Genomic DNA, 22,693 nt, shown 5'->3' with positions numbered 1-22,693 from the left:
GGCATTCTTTAAACCGAATGGCATCTTTTTATAAGCGAAAATGCCGAAATCGGTAATGAAAGCTGTTTTCGGAGCGTCACTCTCATCCATCAACACTTGGTGATATCCTTTGTATAAATCAAGAAAACAGAAAATTTCGAAGCCGATCAAAGCTTCTACTTTTTTATCTATATTCGGAAGGGGATAGCAATCTTTAGGACAGTGCTTGTTTAGATCGGTAAAATCTATGCACATCCGCCATCCTCCTCCTTTTTTCTTGATCATCACAGGATTGGCCACCCAAGAAGGATATTTCACCTCGTATAGTACATCCGCTTTTAGTAATTGGCGGACTTCGTCATGGATGACTTGGCTTCTTTCTGCCGCAAAGAGTCTTTGCTTCTGTTTTACTGGCCGGATTGAAGGATCAATATTTAACCGATGAGTGATTACCTCGGGGGGCACTCCGGTCATGTCCAATGGAGACCATGCAAAGACATCTTTGTACTCCTTGAGGAGCTGAATGGTCTTTTCCCGGAGTAGAGGCGTTCCTGCGAAGCCGATCTTGACCGTCCTGGATGGATCATCTTCGTATAACTGAACGGTCATTGAGTTCGGCTCTGAAGTGACTTCGGTTATCTTGTTTGCCTCTGACTCCGGTTGCTGTGATTGCTATGCTTGATGGTGCCGAACTGATTGCTCGGCACTTTTAAGCGCAATCTGCAGACATTCTTTTGCTCTCTTTTGATCACCTCGGATGACCGCTATCCCACCTTTAGTGGGGATCTTGATGGTGAGGTGATAAGTAGAGCAAACGGCCCGAACTGTGTTGAGCCAGTCTCTCCCCAGGATGATGTTGTACGGGGACCGAGCTTTCACCACAAAGAACTCGATCATCGTATTGGAGCTTGTAGGCGCTTTTCCCACCGTGATCGGAAGGCTGATAATACCTTCAGGGCGGGTGTCCTCCTGGGCGAAACTTTTCAGAGGAAGTGGAGCCGGACTGAGCCGAGCTGGATCCACTTCCATTTTATCGAAACATTCTTTAAAAAGAATGCTGACTGACGCTCCTGTATCCACAAATACTCTGTGGATCAGTTTGTTTGCCACTCCGGCTTGAATGACAATAGCGTCTTGGTGAGGAGAGATGGCTGGGACGGGATCGGCATCTGAAAATGTAATCACTTCGTCTTTCTTCAGCCTTTTATGTGTTGGCTCCTCTTGATTGGAACCTCTGCGTTCTGCTTTTAGGGACGACTTAGTCTTCCCGGCAGGGAGAGCATCAATAGTCTGGATTACTCCATCATATTGCGGCTCGTCGTCGTCTTCGGGATCCTCATGCCTTTTCGGATCCTGAGGATTGCAGTTCGCACCTCTCTGCCTTTTGTTCTTTTTCGGCTGCTTGCTTTGGTATTTTTTTAACGTTCCTGTTTTCACAAGAACATCAATACCTGCAGCCAAATTTCGGCACTCCTCGGTATCGTGACCGTGGGTTTGATGGAAGGAGCAATATTGATCCTGAGGTCGCCGCGCGGCTGATTTCGTCATCCGCTTTGGTCTTTCGAACATATCGGAATGTAGTTCGAAAATTTCCGCTCTTGACTTGTTCAGCGGTACGAACTGAGCGGGCGGCTTCTCGGGATTGAGACGGGGTCCCAATCTGTCTTGCACCGGAGCCCTTTGAATTCTTTCAAATGGAGTCCGGCGAGGATGTCCCTGATCGCTATGATCGGGCTTCCTTCTGTCTCCTCGGGACGATGAGCTGTCTAACGACCGTTTGCGACGGTCTGCCTCATCGGCCCGGGAGTACTGGTCCACAATGTCCCACATTTCCTGAGCTGTCTGCGGACCGCACTCAACGAGCTTCCTGTAGAGAGCTCCGGGCAGGATTCCGTTTTGGAATGCCGAGATGACAAGCAGATCGTTGAGATCGTCTACTTGCAGGCATTCCTTGTGGAATCTTGTCATAAAGTCGCTGATTTTTTCGTCGCGACCTTGACGAATGGAAAGCAGCTGAGCCGAAGTAATTCGGGCTTCCGCTTTCTGAAAGAACCTCCTGTGGAAAGCATCCATTAGATCTCGGTAGGATCTAATGCTGCCTTGAGGAAGGCTGTCGAACCATCTTCTGGCGTTCCCGATGAGCAGCTCGGGGAACAGCTTGCACATATGGACCTCATTGAGACCCTGGTTCGCCATGTTATACTGATAGCGTCCCAGGAAGTCATGAGGATCCACTAGCCCGTCATAAGTCATTGACGGTGTCCGGTAGTTCCGTGGCAAAGGAGTTCGGGTGATATCGTCCGAGAACGGAGTCTTTAATGCTCCGTACATGGCGAACCCGACATCTCTTCGGTACGGAGGAGATGGAGTTCTCCTGTGGTTCCGGTACCGAGGAGGAACAGGAACATGTCGGGGTTGAGGATTCTTTCTCCTGGAAGACACGTCACTACTGCGGTAGTGACTTTCATGTCTGGATGAGGAGGGAGAATCCGCCGTTGTCTTCTCCGGCTGTTGGCTTTTCTGCAGGAAGGTTAAGAACTCCTCCTGCTTCTCGGCCAAGAACAGCTTGACAGCTTCATTTAAATCAGGCTGCTGGGAAGACTCGGTGCGATCTCTCCTGGAGTGGCTTGTTCCTTCTTCGTGAGAACCGGAGGTAGATGTCTCCCGAGGCCGTTTTTCAGACCTGCGAGCTGGACTAGCTTCCTCACGGTTATCACGAACGGTATTACGGGTAGTGTGTGATCTGGTATGCATTTTTCTGGGGTGGAAAAAGGGTCAAAAATTCGCTTTATCACAAATTTGGTTCTCTGTTTCCCACAGACGGCGCCAGTGATGAATCGGCGAATTTTTGATGTTGATGAATGCTGGTAGAAAACAGATCAAGCAATACAACTCTGCCCTCTTTTCTTCCCGTGGACGTAGATTTACCTCAGTAAATCGAACCACGTAAATTCATTGTGTCGTGATCTTTATTCTCTACCAGCATTCATCAACATCAAAAATTCGCCGATTCATCACAACACACAAAAACTAAGATTCATTTTGAACTAGTCTGATTTACCAGTTTAATATGGTAGTGATATTATTTGAAATTTTAGCTCAATAAATTAGTACTCCTATATTGTTAAACCAAATTAGTGTATTCTCCATTTTATACATTTACTGCGCAGTTTTATGAATATTCAAACATACTATTAAACTAGTATATTACTATATCTATATGTCTATTTAATTGAAAATGACTAGACCACCTCAACTTTTTCAAAATAAATATATTAAAATAGGTTTAAATAGCCAATATTCCACGTAGAACTTGCATCATCTCAAAAGCCAACTTGGCCTATTTCTCTTTTTCTTTTTCTTTTTTTTTTTTATAAATATGAACAACACTTTAAATTTAACTTAGAAGGAAAATATCTTATCAGAGTGTATTTCAAGATCAATATTGCTAAATTGTTTCATCTCTCATCAATAAATTGAAAATAAAATTTTTTATTGTATATTTAATTTATGTCAATGAAACAAATTTGTTGTGACATTTTTCTTTTAATCAATAAATCGGGAATAAACATCCAAGTAAACATGCATCACTATTCACTACCTACCTTATCCACATAAAGATAAAATAAAGAAAAATAAAATGGAAAAAGAAGATTCAAGAACGGTTTTTCGCACTTTATAAATCCACTTTCCATCTCCTCACTTCACATCAAACCCTAAATTCAATCCTTCAAATTCAATCAACAATGGCGTTCATCGTCTCGCCCTCGAAATCCGCCTCCAACCGCCGCGATTTCCTCACGAGCCTCCCGTCGCACCTCATCATCGAGATCCTCTCCCGCCTCCCCGCGAAATCCCTCGTCCAGTGCAAATCCGTCTGCAAGCAGTGGCTCGATCTCACCTCCGATCCCTACCTCGCCAAGCTGCATTTCACCCGATCGAAGCCCGGCGTCGCGATCCACCAATCGGAGCCGTCGAAGAACCTCCTCCGAGTCGCCGATTTCGACGATTTCCACGCTCCGACGGCCGAGATCGACCTCAAATCGCTCACCCCCTCCCCCGACGTCGCCGTCGACGGCTCCGTCAAGGGGTTGTTACTCCTCCGCGACGCCAATTACAAGCGCGAGGCGCTCTACGTCTGCAATCCCCTCACGCGCGAGTACATTGAGCTCGCGAGCCCTAATCAGGCCGCGCGGTACCCCAGCATCGTGACTCATGGATTCGGCGTGACTAATTCGAGTGAGGAGTTCAAAATCGTGAGAATTTACCAGGAGAGGGAAATTGATCCGAGAAACGGCTCCTGTTTGAGAATCCCCAATTCCGAGTGTCAAATCTACACCCTCGGAACAGGGGAATGGCGCGCCGTATGCGAAAGGAGCAATCAATTCGCCTACGACGGCCGCCTAATCGGCCAATTTTTCCGGGGAAATCTCCACTGGATAATTGAAGACCTAAACGGCAACGATCTCATCTCCGCATTCGACCTTGATAACGAGGCATTTCACCCCTTCCCCGCCCCGTTCCCGGGGAGGAAACTCCTCGGGAGCGTGGGGGTTTTGGACGATTGCCTCTGCCTCTGCGACAACACGTCGAATTTCGAGGTGGATATCTGGGTGATGAAGGAGTACGGGATTGGGAAATCGTGGAGCAAGCGCTTCGTGATTCGGAAAATGCCGGAATTGATTGGGCCGTCGTTTGAGATCGTGAGGGTGCTGAAGGTGTTGGGAGATGGCAACATTTTGCTGGTGTGGGCGGATTACTGTGTGCTGAATTACTGCAGTAAGAGTGAAGTGACTCAGGAAGTTGAGATGCTTCAATCGAGAGGGCCTAATAGCGTTGAGGCTATGCATTATGTGCCGAGTTTGATGAGTCTTAAGAGCTTTGTTAGGGAGAAAGTTGTCAAGTTTTAGTTTTTGGCTGTTTTTGTAAATTTGTGGGTGAAAAATCTGAACTATATTTGATGTTCAGTCTTTTTATACAAAGATTGAATCTTTGGTGAAAATCTGAACTATATTTGATGTTCAGTTTTTTTTTATACAAAGGTAGAATCTTTCGTGTTAACTTTGCTCTTCTTCTCTTGATGATTTGTTCTTTTCTTGAGTTGCTACAAAAATCATATAAATGGATACGCATTAGATTGAGTCAGTAAGATTTAAACGAGTGTAAAATTTTCTAGACTTAGGATATTATAGAGTACTCCCTCCGTTCTATAGTAACAGAGACGTTTCTTTTCGGCACGGAGATTAAGAAAATTGTATTATGTGAGTTAAGTAAATGGAGAATAAAGTGGAAAATGAAAAAGGCAGTGAGATGAAGATAGAATACAGTAATAAATGAGTGTAATTTACTACTCCATACAACTGTTGATTAGTATTCTCAAAAGATACTTGGTGTAATTTACTATAGGAAGATTCAGTAAATGACATCAAATATCAAAACACTTCAAGAAAAATCACCCCAAGATCTCCCCAGCCGTTCCCTCAATGTCGATCGCCCCACCCCCTCGGGGCGATTCTGGTGAATCCACACGCGCCACAGGCACATTTTTTATAAACAGATGAGACCATCATACCATCATCCCGTCTACATATGATAAGCGTATGAGATCGCCATAACTATCATGTGTAAAACACATAACATGTTCGAGGCTATCATACAATCGCCCGTCTAAAACCCATAATGGGTGCGAGACTATCATACAACCATCCCAGCGAAAGCCCATAACGCGCATAATACCATCGTATGACCATCCCATTTAAAACCCCTAACGTACATGAGATCATCATCTTGTTTTTAAGAAGCTAAGGAAACTACACTACACACATCCAAGATTTAAACTCAAGAACTTCTCTCTAACAGAAGTGATTTTCGTTGTGCTTCAATTTTGTCGCTTGAACTAGGCTCGCTTCTATGCGAGGGAGGGAAAGCAGTTACTAGAATACAGAATGAAGAAAGCAATAAGAGTGAAAAACACTCATTTACAAATCAAATGTGGCCCTTCTCTGAGTAACTAATGAGCAAAGAATACCAACGTCTATGGAGAGCTCAAAAATGGCTCTGGCATCGTACGTGTGTCGGGGCAAACGAACAACGCACTCCTATAAACATTACAAACCGTTGCAAACTGCGCCTAAGTCCTAACACACCACTCAACCAAAGAGCTTACAGGAAATCAACATGAACATGCTCACAGCAAAAATAGCACGGCCATCTGCACGAACCACCAGTAAGCTAGGGAATAATACAGCGTTTACCTCACTTGAAATGGTCTTGATGGATGATTGCAACAAACTCCCCGTGCAATTCATCATTTTCTTTCTGTTTCCATATCTCTCCGTTTGAATGCACGACCCATGATATTTGAGGAAGCGCGGAATAGTCTGCAAAGAAAGTAGATAAGTTTTACAAGTCCGGATTTCCTAAAAATGAGCAGATCTAGACTTTTTTACATAGTCAGCTTGTGTCAAGGCCTTACCTGCAGATGGAAGCTTTTCGGGCTCTCTAGTACCGTGCAAAACCATAGTACCAGAAAACACGGTGATAAATCCACAGAGAACAGAGACGATGTCGCTAGCACCCTCACCGGCCCAGTCCTGAAGCAGCAGAAGCGTATTAGTGGCAATCTAAATTACCTCCAAAATCACAAAAAAGGGCAGCACAATCTTGTATACCTTAAACATGATGGCACTAGCAAAGATTGTAAGCGACGTGAACATGGCATAATAAATTGGAGAAACCACGGCCGTGTTAAATGTGTCCAAAGCCTGTATAAAGACACAACTCTTACCATAATGAAAATTTGAAAAACAGAAGAGTATTGACTAGCACAGACGAATTATTCCACTAGATGAGCTCTTGTGAAGCTACATCATAAGCCATTGTTTGCTATCATTTGGTCATTTTTAATAAGTCTTTTCTGGTTATATAAGATTTTATTTCTGTTTTAAGGAATGTCTTACATCTACGGACATCTATGAGGACTGTACATGTGAGTAGTATCTGCTGCAGAAAGAGCAATGAAGTTAGTTACATTCAGTTAAACGGCATGCTATGAGCAAGTCCCATGAAACTATCTAACCTTTCAAGTGCCTTATAAATAATAAGCATGTTAAAGTAAGATTGTCAAACTAGAAGTATATTACTTCCTCCGTCTCATTATAATAGGCCTCAAGCTCCAGACACGGATGTTAAGAAACCAGAAGTTTATAATAAAGCAGGAGAGAGGAGATGACTTTTGTTGAGAGTATACTTGCCCAAAAAGTACAATAGAGAAATGTTTGTTTCAATTAATAAAGTAGAAAAGAGAGAAACGTAAGTGGGCCACAATGGCATATCGTCTAAATAATGAGTTATGTTAGATTGTTTTGTTATGCACTAAAGTTGGCCTATTGAAATCAGATGTCCAAATACGGTAAAATGACCTATTGAAATGGGACAGAGGGAGTAATAGAGTATTATAAAGCAATATTAAGTTGAGTGTGTACCTTGTTTAAATAGATTAACTGAGTGATTATACAAGAAGCTGAAACCGTGGCAAATATCCATGACTGCAAGTGGGCAACCTGACTATAACCCTCCAGCGTGAGTTTTATCGCTATACCTACAGCCTTGATGCTCATAACCTACAGTGAGTGGTAAATCCAAACCATCAAGCCAGCAAACACCATCAGTAAAGAAATTAGCTCTTACTTAGAATTGAAAGCTAATCTGCTCATTTTCTTTATAACTCACTTGTATTAAGCATTCCTAACTAGATTCTTCTACTTATTCGCTCTTCCTATCAAGCCAAGTTAAAATATTTAAGCAATTTGGATATCGAGGAGAGTCATATGTACAAGGCATAACCGGAACTGTAGCACCTATATAATTTCCTTGATAATGCGTACTTAAGTTGATTGACAAGCAAATGTGATGTGATGAGGAGAGTATTGAGGCAACCGACTAACTAAATCTAAACTGAACAACATAGAGTGAATTTTACTTACGGTTACAGATCCAATGATAGAGCAAACACCAATGTACACCATTATATTTGTTTGTCCATAGCGTGTTTCACAATACAAGACAAGTACCAACACCACTGCCACTGCTGAAGCTATGTACAGAAGAAAAGCTGGGGAGAGAAACATGGAACATATTTCATAATCATTGTCGTATCCATTTCAAACAACATGTATAAGAGCATACACTCACTTGGTTGTGTTGCTAGTTCCCAGATTTGATCTACCGAGCTAATGTCATGTTCACCCGGCGCATGAAGCACTATAATTGTGGAACCCACAATACACAAAACACATCCCAATATTCCTAACTTCCCTAGTTTCTCTCTGAGTAAGAAATGAGCTAAAATAGCACTGCCAATAAAATAAACTGTGGTTACTTTTACATGATAGCACAATAGTGCTTAATTCTATCTTAGAAAATGAACTATACTAAAAAAAAGGAACTTATGTCAATGGTAATTAAGGACAAAAGGATAGTAAGAGTGTAAAACACGTCTTTACCTTACTATTATACTCAATGCTCCGAGTGGGGTGATGAGGACTGCAGGAGCATACATGTAAGCTACAAAATTGGCAAATTCTCCAATAACCACTGTACAATAGTAAACGAAAAGGGTGAGTTGATATATGTGGATAGGAGTAGAATGATTAACGAATCTCTTTGGGAAAGCAACTAACTAGTGAACATGCCAATCCACCAGAGTGGTTCTTGCAGATATCCATATCCTCCCGAACCTTCATTTTAACACATTCAATTTCATGAGGTTCCGAATATAACTATTATACTCACACGTGCAAATACATTATTTGGAAACAATACCCATCGTTTCTAAAGCAATTCCCAATAAAAAACTATACTGCAAATCATATTCTATCTGAGGCCTAAGCAACAAAAGGATATGCCTTCCACAGTAATAACATTACATAATCCACTAAAACCGCCCATGTGCTTCGCACTCAAGATATCCTGATGCTACAAAGGAAATGCTATTAATCTAAAACAGAAATCACATCAAATTTATGGTAAAACATGATCCCATCTTAAGCATGAAGATAGTTTATGTTGTTACTTCAATTCCCTATCCCCGAAATATCGTCACTCGTGACAATATCAACTGTGAGAATGAGACGGAGCATCTTAACTGCAGCAACGAGCTAACTATAAGAGCTGTTGAGTCAATTCAAATTCATATATGGATATTTTTTCCAACCTAGTGAGAAGAAAAGCAATGCAATGTAAAGGCTTGCCAATCACTTGTTATTTACAACATAATATTTCTCCAATGCAATATAGCAGGTCAAAAATCATTAATGGATATCAGAGATACACAGCATATACGTTTCTTCTTAATTAGATCACAATCTTTGAAAATAAATCCAGCATTATTAATTCTCCCATAGATAAACCAATAAACAGAAACTCCAACTGAAAGCCAATAATTCACCCAATCCTCTAATGCAACAACCAAATACAAACAAAGACCAATTTTTTCCCCAATAATTGACAACTTCATCTCAAGAAATCTCCAATCAAAGCTCAATTACGACAATTTCAAGCTTCAAACTTTCCCCAGTTCAAAAAAACAAAAACCTACCAGCGCGAGCGCCGGAGGCTCCGGCCCTCTGCAAGCCCTTCTTCTTGATGATGAAGCTCGAGCCAATAAAGGCGCTGGAGCCGACGGCGAGCCCGAACCCGATTAAGTTGGTCTCAAACATGACCCGACCCGGTCCAAATCTGACGATGCGGCCTCTCAATCGGTGCCCCCACGAGCTTGTTTCTCATCTGTCGCCCAATTTTTACTAGGATTTTCTGCGTGATGACGGAGGGAGGGAAGGGATAAAGAATCCTTTTTTGGTCAATTTAGGGGAAAGAAAGCCATGGTGTTGATGTGGCAGAATCTGTGCTGTGCAGTGTGTGAATGTGTGTGTGTGATTATTGTCAGCTTGTGCCAAATGCAGGGGTGAGGTTGGTTGAATTGAAAGGGGTTTGTTTTATTTTACTGCTTGATTTTGGGGCCTAGCGATTTGGAATTGGAGGGAAAATTTTGTAAATGTATGATATTTTTCCAAGATTTTTCATGTTTTTGAGGGAAAACTATCTAATCACAATGTGGTGAGTGATTAGGGAAAAATACTTGTAAAAGTTAAATGAGGAAAGTAAGGGCATGAGAGCATCTGTAACGCGGAGGGCCGGGCCGCAAATCGCGAGTCCCGGCCCGTCCCATGCGTTACACGGAGGCGAGTCACGGCCCAGGCCGGTCCCGGGGCCGCGTTCCCGGCCTGGTGAGCGTCCCGGCCTGGGACGGCGTTGCAGCTTCGGGCTGTGACGGAAGGGCTGCAATTTTTGCCAAAATTTGGAAGAGAAGAAGAGGGAGGAAGAGGAAGAAGAGGGAGGGGGAGAGGAAGAAGAGGGGCGGCGACGTGCTGCAGATTTGCAATTATTGTTCTGAATTTTTACATTTTGGAAGAGGAAGAAGAGGGAGGGGGAGAGAAAGAAGGAGGAAGAAGAAGGTGAGGGGCGGTGCTGCCTACTCCCCAATTTTTTATTTTATTTTAATTTTGTTTTAATATTCTAATTTTTTTTATATTTTTTAGGTTATAATTTATTGTTTTAGTATTAAAAATGAAATTCTCATGTTATAAATGAAATTTTCCGTGTTATAAATTTCCGGTGTTTTTTATTTTACGTGTAAAATAGGTTGGAGTTGTGAATAGTGTCATTTATTAGTTGCGGCCCGAGTTGCCGCAACTGTAGAGGAATGATGACGTGGAGGGGACTTGGGGCCGGAAATGGGGATGGGGTTATTGATGCCCTGAATAACCCCATCCCCATTTCCGGTCCCAAGTCCCCTTCACGTCATCATTCCTCTACAGTTGCGGCCTAGGCCCCAACTCCTCTAACCCTGCAGGCCGCAACTCGGGCCGCAACTAATAAATGACACTATTCACAACTCCAACATATTTAACTCGAAAACGCAATTCGTTGAACAATTGAAACCGGGAAAATGCATTATTCATTCGAAAAAAGAAATTACAAATCCTATAAAAAAAATACAAATGCAAAAAAACTAAAAATTATAACTTACAAAATGCAAAAAAATGCAAAAAAAACTAAATGGAACCGCCGCCCCTCTTCTTCATCTTCCTCCACCCCTCCAAAATGCAAAAAAAAAAAATGCATTCGAAAATACAAATGGATCGGCCGCCCCTCTTCTTCATCTTCCTCCCTCTTCTTCCTCTCCCCCTCCCTCTTCTTCCTCTTCCACCCTCTTCTTCTTTTCCAATTTTTGGCAAAAACTGCAGCCCTTCCGTCACGGCCCCGAAGCTGCAACGCCGTCCTAGGCCGGGCCTCGGGACGGGCACCAGGCCGGGATCGCGGCACGGGGACTGGCCCAGGCCGTGCCGCCTCCTCCTCCAACGCGCGGGACGGGCTGGGACTCGCGATTTGCGGCCCGGGCCCTCCGCGTTATTCATGCTCTAATAGTAGCGGACGGACCAAAATAGGAAAAGAATCGGGTAATCATGGATGTTTTACTATGATTTTTGAAGATTTTTATTTCAAAAATTGTTTTGTTTTTAAAATTTATTTTTAGAGTTATGGCTCATTATTCTATTTACTCCCTGTTTACCACATGCTTAGTAATTATTACTCTCTTCGTTCTTTATATTTTGTCATTTTTTTTCATTTCCATTCGTCCCACAAAATTTGTAACGATTCACTATTTACCTCATATTTCACTAACTCATTCTCAATTACTCCCTCCATCCCAACCTAATTATCACTCTTGGAGTGGGCACGAGTATTAAGAAATGTAAAGAAAAATTGGTAAAGAAAGTTAGTGGAATGTGGGACACATTTTTTATATTAGTTTTATAATAAAATTGAGTAGGGTGAATTAGTGGAATGTGAGACCTACTTACCATTTATGGTAAAAATGAAGTGTGGCAATTAAGTTGGGACGGACCGAAATGAAAAAGAGTGACAATTAGGTTGGGACGAAGGGGGTACATTTTATTATAAAACTAATATATAAAAGTATGAATCACTCTCTCCTAACTTTTTCAACTCACGTTCTATTAAATGTTTTAAAATTCGTGTCTAGTTAAAGTGTGACAAAATTTAAGGGACGGGGGAGTATTATTATAAATGAATTTATGCGAATTTCATTTTAATATTGCAAGTTGTTTACTCGGTTGTGATTTTAATAACCGTGTGCAATTTTTGTCAGAAATGAATGAAGTAGGTGATGATGCATAATTGAGCTTATTTGTTGGATGAACAGTCAGTGTATGACCTTAGTCAAATATGTTAAGAATTGCTTTATTAAGGTTGATTGCTTAGTTTTGTCACTTGATAAAATGTGTAGAACTATGGCAATGGTTATTTTACATGTTTTTTGTTATTGTTTTTAGGCACAAAGCAAGTGTTAATGATTGTTCATTTCAACTCAAATTGCTCTCTATAACTATTATTGAAGACAGTTCACTTGGTAGATGGCTAGATTTTGTCACTTCATTTTGAGTGATTAATTAACTGCTTTATTGAAGATTGTTCAGTTTGTACTCAACTGATTGATTGATTGACTTGAATAGGGGTTTGCTTGCAGCTTGTGTAGATTAACATGTGTCTGGATTGGATTTTATTTTATACTGATGCTTGAAGCCAAAATTTACGAACAACGATTTAGAATAGAATTGACAAACAAAAATAGTACTCCCTCCGTCCCTCTATAGTAGAGGCGTTTCTTTTCGGCACATCTATAGTAGAGGCGTTTCTTTTCGGCACAGGATTTAAGAAAAGTTATGTTAAGTAAGTTAAGTAAATGAATAATAAAGTAGAAAAATAAAAAAAAGGTAGAAAGATGATGAAGGAATAAAATAAGAGAGAAGAAAAGTTGTTTTTTGCCAAAAAAGAATACGACTCCGCTACATTATCAAGGACTTCTTACATCCCAGTAATAGGCTAGGCGATGCCCTAGCCCTCCTGATAAAAAAAACACCAAAAATAACAACAACGAAATGAACTGGAGAAAAAAAAATCAAATGAGAATAGGATATTTTAGAAAAAATTAAAAAAATAAAAATAAATCGGCTAGCCGGTGGACGAGCGATCGGCTAGCCCTCTTGTCCGCACCTTAGCTCTAAGGCATTGGTTTTTCGTCCGTCGGGCTAGCCTAACGCAATAGTGGACTAGCCGAATGCCTTAGTTTTTCACTAACTTTTCTACCCACTTTACTATGTAAAATCAAATGATTTCTTAAAACCCGTGTCGGTCAAATATGAGACATTTAATCACGGACGGAGGAGTATTACTATTTAATTTTAGGGCCTAGGGATTTGAAGATTTTTATGTTAGATTATTCAAGAATTTTTATTTATTTACTTTTAGAGTTATGGTCCATTATTAGGCAGACTTATTCGGTCGGTTCCGGTTCTAACCGGATCGGTTGACCGATTTTAAATTTTCATAAATCCTAGAATCGGAACCGGTTGGTTCTGATGTGTAATTTTAATTTGAATTTATTTACAATTTTAAATAATTCAATACGCTAATAAAATAATAATCCCACTTATGAAAATATAACAAATAATATCTAAAAATTCAAACAAATACACAAAAAAATACAAACCAACAATACAATAATATTCATTCATGGGTAAGACGTAAGAGTGATGCCAAGTGTAGTAGGCCGGACTAGTTTATATTGGCAATTCTTTTATAAAATAAAAGGAGTTCTAAAATTTAGCAAATTTTTTTAGACTAAAATTCAATTTTGGTTATTTACATTTGTTCTAAAATTCTTTTTGGTCTCATATATTAAGTTTGTGACCTTTTGGTCCCTAACATATTATTTTGGTACATTTTGGTCCCTAACAAGATCACAAACTTAATTAATGAGACCCGAAAAGAATTTTATGGAAAATTTATGGGACTCCAAAATTGGACTTTAGTCATAGATTATAATTAAGTTATTAGATTGATCAAACAATTTGAATGTTAATTTTTACAGAAAATGATTATTTTGGACCAAAACAATATGTTTGAGACCAAAATGTACCTAAAGAATATTAGAGACCAAAAGGTCACAAACTTAATGTATGAGACCAAAAAGAATTATAGGGCAAATGTAAGGGACCAAAATTGGACTTAAGTCTTTTTTTAAAAGGAGTTTTAAAATTAAATTTCATTTTCTTTCTCTTTTTTTTTGGCTAAACAAATATGCAATTGAATTTCCAATACTAATTGATCTTGTTGTGACTTTTTGCTTTAATACGAAAGAGTTAATAAATCATTTACAAACAGGTTAAACTCGTATATTCAATGAATTATTAATATAAATTTGTTATAAGGTAAAATTTTAATTATATGAAATATTTGTATAAGTTATTTTGAAAATTAAAAGTAAACTTATAATGGCCTAAAAATAGAGCTCGCAAATTTAACACTATTTAAATCTAAAAATCATTTAATGTTTCAAATTATTTTATTTCAATTCAATTAAGTTATATTTATTAGGATATTAAATTGTAAAAGAGTTTAAATTGAATTGCAATTTGGTTCTAGTTAGAATCGAAACCGGTTTTATTTAAAAAGTTGAAACTGGTACCGGTTTTCCGGTTCCGGGTTCGTCAATTAACAAAATTAATAAGAGTACAGAAACAAAATTCACAACATAGCTTTTGAGGTATATAAGCTCTATAAACAAAAATAACAGTACAAAAACAAAATTCACAACTCCAATCTATGACATTCACTAAAAACTTTAGGCTTGTTGAAAATTTGAAAAGGCATTTCTTCTCCAACAAAAATGATATACATTGCTGCAACAAACCATGTCATCCTAAACTATGATTTTTGGATCATCACTATAAACTTTCATATCATCCTTCGAAAACATCTAGTACATAATATACATACATAATATATATATATATATATATATATAGGGAGATATATATATATATATATATATATATATATATATATGATTGTGATCAAGATAGAACCATTCTTAAACGTAGAACCATTCTTAAACGTAGAACAAATGCCAAACGGAGGTCGTTAGATCTTTTAATCCAATGGTGTTGATTTGCACAACAACTTCCCATTACAACCAAAACTATTATTAATGGGTGAATGCAGATAAGTAAAAAAATAAAGCATGCATGGACTCTTCTTCGTTTCATTCATTCTTCCATCAACATGTGAGTTTTTTCACATGTTGAGTCCGGAATGTCGTGAAAACATAGTCTAATATGTATGATTTTTAATCTTGACCGTCATTTTTTCCTCATCCAATGAATAAAATATGTAGAGTTCTAGGTTCTACACTTAAGAATGGTTCTACACTTAAGAATGGCGGAGATGGTGGAAAAGAAAGATCGTATATATATATATATATATATATATATATATATATATATATATATATATATATATATATATATACACGATCTTTCTTTTCCACCATCTCCGCCACTTAATAAAATATAGATTACACAGAAGACCCCTTCTTTTTCTCACACTCTCTCGCGCATTTCATCGAACATTTCCCGTTCTCTCCTTCCCCACCGGTCCCCTTCTCTTTCCCGCATCCCCAGCCATGGCGATGGCCCTGAAAAATCTCGAAGTCGAAATTGCTGGGGTAGAAGCTGATGATGAGAAGCTGAATGAGCTCAACGGGAAGATCAGATCAGAATTTGCCAAAGTCAACGGGAAGATCAGATCTGAAAAGTGTCATGAAATTTGCAAAATAATTACTCAACAATTGAGTAACTTTGACCAATCCAATCAATTTCTAAATAGTATTTTATTTATTTTTTAAATAATAACTTCTATATTTATCTCTCTAACAAATTTTTAAATAGTGCGACACAATAAGCTCAAATACGAAACATTTGACTTTAGACGACGGTGGTCATCTAGTAATTCGAATATTCACATCTGTCTAAATAAAGTAACAACTTTTAAAAAGGTGTAGCGCGGTAGCCTCGAATACAAAACTTTTAGTTTTAGACATTAACCACTATTATTTTATTTATAAATTAATAAAATTGCATAAATACACCTTCATTGTTTGTTAAAAACATTAAAACCAGCAATAGAAAAACTTACGAAAATATCCATTTTTAATAGAAAATTGTGATAGTAAAAATTGGAAATTTGCAGTTATTCTTGACTGAAATTTACTCCAACAACAACTATGCAATTTTAACTGGTTGATTTTTGAGTTTTGACCAGAGAGAGAGAGAGTGTTGTGTGAGAGAGAGGTTTCTCTACTCCCTGACCTAGTTCTTCAATCTTGAATTTTGGGTCATTTTGGTTCGTAGCAGAAACTCCGCAGCAATCAGTATCACTACTTCACACCAATTCTCGCATTTTTTAACAAAAACAGCGTAACCCGCTCAATTAGTACTTGAAATATTTTTCTTGAGAAAAATGCATGCATCATATTGGATAACACCTATATCTTAGTCTCGTCTAATCTGGTGTTACTATGTCACGGGATTTAATTATTTACTTAACTAAATCCGGAGAAAATTCTATCATCTCTAAAATAATTACTTGGGCACTTAATAAAATGTGGATTCTTGAAAAATTCCTTTTATTTCTTTCTTCAAATTTTCTAAAGGCCGCCCGAGATTCTCAAAATTTCCTCTTCGAATATGAAACTATTTACTCGCGATTTTATTTACTTAAGCTCCCAACGCTCAACTTTAAATAATTTTCATTCGTAATCCATCTTTTTTTCATTTAACTAGGAGGTCCAAGTCCTAATTAAATTAATTGGCTAGGGCAATCCCTTTTTATTGAATAAACTCTCTCAATTAGGCCTGCAAATTCGGGAACCCGTGGGTACCCGAACCCAAAATTTTAAAAATATCATACCCACTACCCTACCCGTATGTGAGTTCGGGTACCCTAATACCCGATGCGGGTACCCGACCCCAACAAATCGGGTACCTATTAACCCGAAATTATTAATATTTCATATTTATTCTATATATAAAAATTATATTGTAATGAGAATAGAAATTATTAAAAATAACACAATACTGTTAGTACTATTTATCGATTGCTATTTAAAAGTTTACACTTCAATTATAATGCTTTAGCTTTCTCTAGATTATGATTCTACGGCCATGTATATTTATATAATATACATTAAACAAATAGGCACTACTCAAAAAAGATTATTTTTTTTTAATTTTAAATAAGCATGTAATAAAATGGAGAAAGCATAACTATATATTGAAAAGATAAAGTAAGAACATATAATGTAACAGAATGTTTAAGTAAAAATATTTATCACAAATACATTATTAATCGAGTATTAGTCGGGTACCCTAATACGGGTTTCGGGGTACCTTAAACTCAAAAAATCATAATATTAACTACCTAAAACCCATACCCGAACCCATAATTTCGGGTTTCGGTACCCAAAACCCGCCGGGTATTGGTCGGGGTCGGGTATACCCGAAACCCGCGGATTAAATTTGCAGGCCTACTCTCAACTATTTTCCGGCAGGCCATTCCATAATTAATTTCGGCCCAACTGTTAATCAATTAAAAGGGCCTCAACTGACTGGCCCAACTCCTAATTAGCTTACTTGCCCAACCTCAAATAAAAGAATAATTCATGGCCTACTTAAATGATGAGATCGGTACAACCTTTAATTAAATTAGTCAAGTATTAATTTATTTGGAGGCATGGCCCAACAAAATTAATCCACTAAGGACCCAATATACTCCCTTTTCACAGATCTATATATCATTCTCTCTTCCTCTTATTTTTCTCAAATCCCTAACTGAACAATAGAGGGCAGCGCCTCCATCATCTTCTCATCTCTCATTCTCCAATTCTCATTCTCATTCTCAAAATGAGAGCCCTAGTTCACTGAATTGAGCTCCAACATCTCCATTTCTTCTCTCACCTAATTTTACTCTAACAACAACTATGCAATTTTAACTTGTTGATTTTTGAGTTTTAACCTTAGAGAGTGAGAGAGAGAGGCACCTAGTTCTTCAATCTTGAATTTTGGGTCATTTTGGTTCGTAGCAGAAACTCCGCAGCAATCAGTATCACTACTTCACACCACCAAGAGCAACCTCTTTGAAGATTGCGACTCCATAAAAATCATTTCTTTCACCTTTCTTCAATCTTGAACACCTTTAATTCCAAGCGAGAAATTTCGGAATAAGGGTTTAAATTCGCCGACCTTTCGTAATTAGGGATTCAATTCGCTGACCTTTCGTAATTTGGGATTGAGGCATGCGTATTTTTCGTAATAAGGGATTTATGATATTTTAGCTTATTTATGTGTTTTTTAATATTATTTCCCTCTAACCATTTATCAAACGTCTAAATTACCCCCTTCAAATTTGTTCTTAGTTGGGACGATAAAATTGTGATAAATTAGGTGTGGAAAGATGATCTTTTTAATACATATATTATCAATTCTAGACACGACCCAACCACTTCCCTTCCCTTCCCTTCATCATGTCACCACTTCTCTAATGTCTATACATGATACATTTCACTGTGACTCTTCTGTCATTACATTTTTAGAGAGTCTCAATAGCTATGTCTCCCAAATTCTGCACTTTCACCCATGGTCACACCCACCACCCCAGATGCTAGTAACAGACACTGTGAGCCCTCCTCATCCTTGCCATTGGTTTTGTTCCCCTACATATTCCTCTTCTTCCCACTTTAAAGTCACTAAATATATGGACATATTAATGTTTTATTTTCTCAATTTTCTTCCACTATCATCAAGGCAAGACGGGAGCTGCTGAGCTGACCCACATGTTTCCCTTGCTGAGTGGTTCTTGGGAAAATCCAATCCCAACCCAGACCTCCCCATTGTCATCCCTAAAGCCAAGGCAATATAACAATAATAAAACTTGCAACTAGACTCATTAATCAAATACAAGTACTCACGATATCGATTTTCTTCAGGTGGAAGACAAATATTTTTTTCTTTTTTCAATTTATTAAAATATTTCCTAAGAAATCAAATAAGGATGAAAGGGTGCTCTCAGTGTAGATTGTGTGGAATCATATGCACTGTAGAACACATACAACAGATTTATGGTTCATGATTCGAGTATGTCAGGGAAATAAGAGACCATTTGCTCTTGGAGATTTATTTTAGAGGCACGAAACTAGCAAACAACAAACAAATTTAAAGGGGTAATTTAGACGTTTGATAAATGGTTAGAGGGAAATAATATTAAAAAAATACATAAATAAGCTAAAATATCAGAAATCCCTTATTACGAAGAATACGCATGCCTCGATCCCAAATTACGAAAGGTCAGTAAATTGAATCCCTAATTACGAAAGGTCAGTGAATTGAATCCCTAATTACGAAAGGTCAGCGAATTTAAACCCTTATTCCGAAATTTCTCAAATTTTTTTTAATTCATCATTACAGCCTTTTGTTTGCCTGACTTGTTTATGCGTTGGATTCATCGTGGAGTAGAAAGAGAAACGGCCAAGAATCTTTTTTTGTTCTTCTGTTAGATCCAAGTCATCATCTTTATCTTCCTTTATATCTCTGGGAAAAGTGCCCCAGTAGTCTTTAACTTGTATAGGGATTCTTGGGTTTGATTTAAAGAAGTTGAAGAAACCGCCGTTGCGGAGAAGAAAGCACGGATCATTAAAGCAGCAATTGTTGATTGTGGATACTGAAATGAACAGCAAATAAAGCTCGAGGACCGAATTGCAATATTAAAGAGATCAGAACTTGAAAGTTAGTTATAACGGCTATTAACGGCTATATTTGGTTATGAGATTGCCGAGCTGGATATAAGTGATGAGGCTGCGGTTTTGAAGCTCATAACAACTCAACAACTTTCTAGAGAAGCCGATACACTATCTTTGTGAAGAATTGGTAGAGTGGTTTCATTTGTGATGTGAGTTCATGAGTGAAAATGTATAGCTAATGATTCTAGAGTGTATTCGTGTGTTGAGCGATTGTAATTCTCTGATAATCTGGAATAAAGTGCTTCGTGATTCTCCCGTGGACTTAGGTTCGAAAGAGCCGAACCACGTAATCTCCTGTGTCATCGTCTTCATCGTTTGGCATTTCGGTTTCGCATAGCAAGTCGTCTGTGATTTTATTTCTTCGATACTTGTTCTTGTGGTTTTGGATTAACAGCAATTTAGAATATCTAGATGTTATCTAAAAATATCTTTTATGGAGAAAAATCTAGATATTTAGAATATAAAAAGAATTAAGTAGAGAATTCTACAATGGGTTAGGACGCCTATAAATAGGGGTGAGTTGTAACATTTTGAATAAGTTGAGAGAAGTTGAGAAATAAAGAGTGTATTAGTTTTCCCCACACCAACATCTCCTAAATCACTTCCCAAATATTCCACTCATTGTCCCCAAATATTTCCTCCAAACTAAAATACTCCTCCAACATATATCTTATATATTCCAACAGCAGCAAGTTTTGAGGCATCTTTTAGCACATAATATGAAAAAAGTTTTGGATCATCACTATAAACTTTCATATCATCCTTCGAAAACATCTAGTACATAATATACATACATAAAATATACATATATATATATATATATAAAAACGATCTTTCTTTTCCACCATCTTCGCCACTTACTAAAATATAGATTACACAGAAGACCCCTTCTTTTTCTCACTCTCTCTCGCGCATTTCATCGAACATTTCCCGTTCTCTCCTTCCCCACCGGTCCCCTTCTCTTTCCCGCATCCCCAGCCATGGCGATGGCCCTGAAAAATCTCGAAGTCGAAATTGCTGGGGTAGAAGCTGATGATGAGAAGCTGAATGAGCTCAACGGGAAGATCAGATCAGAATTTGCCAAAGTCAACGGGAAGATCAGATCTGAAAAGTGTCATGAAATTTGCAAAATAATTACTCAACAATTAAGTAACTTTGACCAATCCAATCAATTTCTAAATAGTATTTTATTTATTTTTTAAATAATAACTTCTATATTCATCTCTCTAACAAATTTTTAAATAGTGCGACACAATAAGCTCAAATACGAAACATTTGACTTTAGACGACGGTGGTCATCTAGTAATTCGAATATTCACATCTATCTAAATAAAGAAACAACTTTTAAAAAGGTGTAGCGCGGTAGCCTCGAATACAAAACTTTTAGTTCTAGACATTAACCACTATTATTTTATTTATAAATTAATAAAATTGAATAAATACACCTTCATTGTTTGTTAAAAACATTAAAACCAGCAATAGAAAAACTTAAGAAAATATCCATTTTTAATAGAAAATTGTGATAGTAAAAATTGGAAATTTGCAGTTATTCTTGACTGAAATTTACTCCAACAACAACTATGCAATTTTAACTGGTTGATTTTTGAGTTTTGACCAGAGAGAGAGTGTGTTGTGTGAGAGAGAGGTTTCTCTACTCCCTGACCTAGTTCTTCAATCTTGAATTTTGGGTCATTTTGGTTCGTAGCAGAAACTCCGCAGCAATCAGTATCACTACTTCACACCACCAAGAGCAACCTCTTTGAAGATTGGGACTCCATAAAAATCATTTCTTTCACCTTTCTTCAATCTTGAACACCTTTAATTTCAAGCTCTGCTCATTTTCAACTCATTCTACAATCAATTGTAATTCATCTTCTGTTTTTCCCCTTTTCTACAAATTTTTTAATTCATCATTACAACCTTTTGTTTGCCTGACTTGTTTATGCGTTGGATTCATCGTGGAGTAGAAAGAGACGCGGCCAAGAATCTTTTTTTTGTTCTTCTGTTAGATCCAAGTCATCATCTTTATCTTCCTTTATATCTCTTGGAAAAGTGCCCTGTATTTGTACAAATGGGAAACACTTGTTTTCTTCTTTGATTCTTTAACTTGTATAGGGTTTCTTGGGTTTGATTTGATGAGCTCAAGATTGGATTTTTATGCTTGTGTATGGTTTATTTCTCAATTGTGGTCTGATTTTTCATTTGTTTTGGCTTTGGACGCTCTGGTTTCGAGTATGCTAATGATTGGCTTCATTTGTTTGACTTGCATCTAATACTTTTTTTTAAAAAAAAATATGTGGGACATTATTTTTCTTGTGCATTGCCTGAATAATTTAGCTTTATCTCCTTAGCAGAGTGTTCTTGAAGTTCTGATCTTTTGCTCTGTTTCTTGCAGTTTCAGCTTGTTCCGGTTGTAGTTGTGAGAGCTTTTGGTCTGGTTATATCGTTGGGAGTGAGTGTAAGTTGGGGCTGAATTTGGAGATCTTAATTTTAGACTTTTTAGTGGTCTGAGGAGTGCAATAAGATTTGATTTAATTTTTGTGGCATCTTCATGGTGAAGACAGAGACTTTGTGATATTTTATTCTTTTTCTTTAATTTGGTTGCTTTTATTTTGTCGTAGGAAAGTCTAATACAATCATGAAAATAATGCATCACAATATTTACAGGTAGACGATAAACAAAAGGGAATAATCATTTTCTACGTAATGTTGTAATTTTAATGTACACTTAAAATTGAACTTTTTCACTCATACATAAATGCTCTGCCATCTCTAATCCCATTTTATTTTGCAGAAAAAAGGCAACACACAGAACATATAAAAGGTAATTCTCTAAGTAAAAATGTCATGAAATTTGCAAAATAATTACCTAACAATGCACTAAATTTTACCAATTCAATCAATTTTAAGACATTGACCACCCTATTATTTGTATTC

The 22,693-nt window shown here is 37.9% G+C and overlaps 2 protein-coding genes and 1 long non-coding RNA gene across 4 annotated transcripts; 2 read left to right on the top strand and 1 right to left on the bottom strand.

Annotated features, from left to right (window-relative positions):
• Nucleotides 1-3,673: 3,673 nt before the first annotated feature.
• On the top strand, nt 3,674-5,040 carry LOC121779782 (F-box protein At3g07870-like). Its single transcript, XM_042177199.1, has one exon. It carries the CDS (start codon nt 3,726-3,728, stop codon nt 4,887-4,889), a length of 1,164 nt encoding a protein of 387 aa, XP_042033133.1. The 5' UTR covers nt 3,674-3,725; the 3' UTR covers nt 4,890-5,040.
• Nucleotides 5,041-5,909: 869 nt separating this feature from the next.
• LOC121779783 (probable magnesium transporter NIPA6) lies at nt 5,910-10,462 on the bottom strand. Of its 2 annotated transcripts, XM_042177200.1 has the most exons (9): nt 9,578-10,462; nt 8,661-8,717; nt 8,484-8,574; nt 8,173-8,333; nt 7,965-8,092; nt 7,464-7,601; nt 6,651-6,743; nt 6,455-6,572; nt 5,910-6,359 (listed from the first exon to the last, which is right to left on the bottom strand). In XM_042177200.1, the coding sequence occupies exons 1-9, from the start codon at nt 9,696-9,698 to the stop codon at nt 6,235-6,237; spliced, it is 1,032 nt and encodes a 343-aa protein (XP_042033134.1). In that variant the 5' UTR covers nt 9,699-10,462; the 3' UTR covers nt 5,910-6,234. The 2 variants fall into 2 exon arrangements, with proteins under 2 accessions (XP_042033134.1, XP_042033135.1); XM_042177201.1 differs by lacking the exon at nt 8,661-8,717.
• Nucleotides 10,463-21,380: 10,918 nt separating this feature from the next.
• LOC121778783 lies at nt 21,381-22,352 on the top strand. Its single transcript, XR_006045727.1, has 2 exons — nt 21,381-21,619; nt 22,152-22,352. It is a non-coding gene; the product is annotated as an uncharacterized LOC121778783 (long non-coding RNA).
• The last annotated feature ends 341 nt before the right edge of the window (nt 22,353-22,693 follow it).

Source organism: Salvia splendens, chromosome 19 (assembly GCF_004379255.2).
Source record: "Salvia splendens isolate huo1 chromosome 19, SspV2, whole genome shotgun sequence".
Taxonomy (NCBI): domain Eukaryota; kingdom Viridiplantae; phylum Streptophyta; class Magnoliopsida; order Lamiales; family Lamiaceae; genus Salvia; species Salvia splendens.
Note: the sequence above shows the minus strand (reverse complement) of the source record. Positions and strands in the feature narration are given on the sequence as shown.

Excerpts from the sequence above, each read along its gene's own strand:
- LOC121779782 (XM_042177199.1), top strand. The coding sequence starts at position 3,726 with ATGGCGTTCATCGTCTCGCCCTCGAAATCCGCCTCCAACCGCCGCGAT.
- LOC121779783 (XM_042177200.1), bottom strand. The coding sequence starts at position 9,698 with ATGTTTGAGACCAACTTAATCGGGTTCGGGCTCGCCGTCGGCTCCAGC. Across the intron at positions 8,575-8,660 it reads GTGGATTGGCATGTTCACTA|TGGTTATTGGAGAATTTGCC; the intron begins GTTAGTTGCTTT and ends ACTATTGTACAG. Across the intron at positions 6,360-6,454 it reads CGAAAAGCTTCCATCTGCAG|ACTATTCCGCGCTTCCTCAA; the intron begins GTAAGGCCTTGA and ends CTTTCTTTGCAG.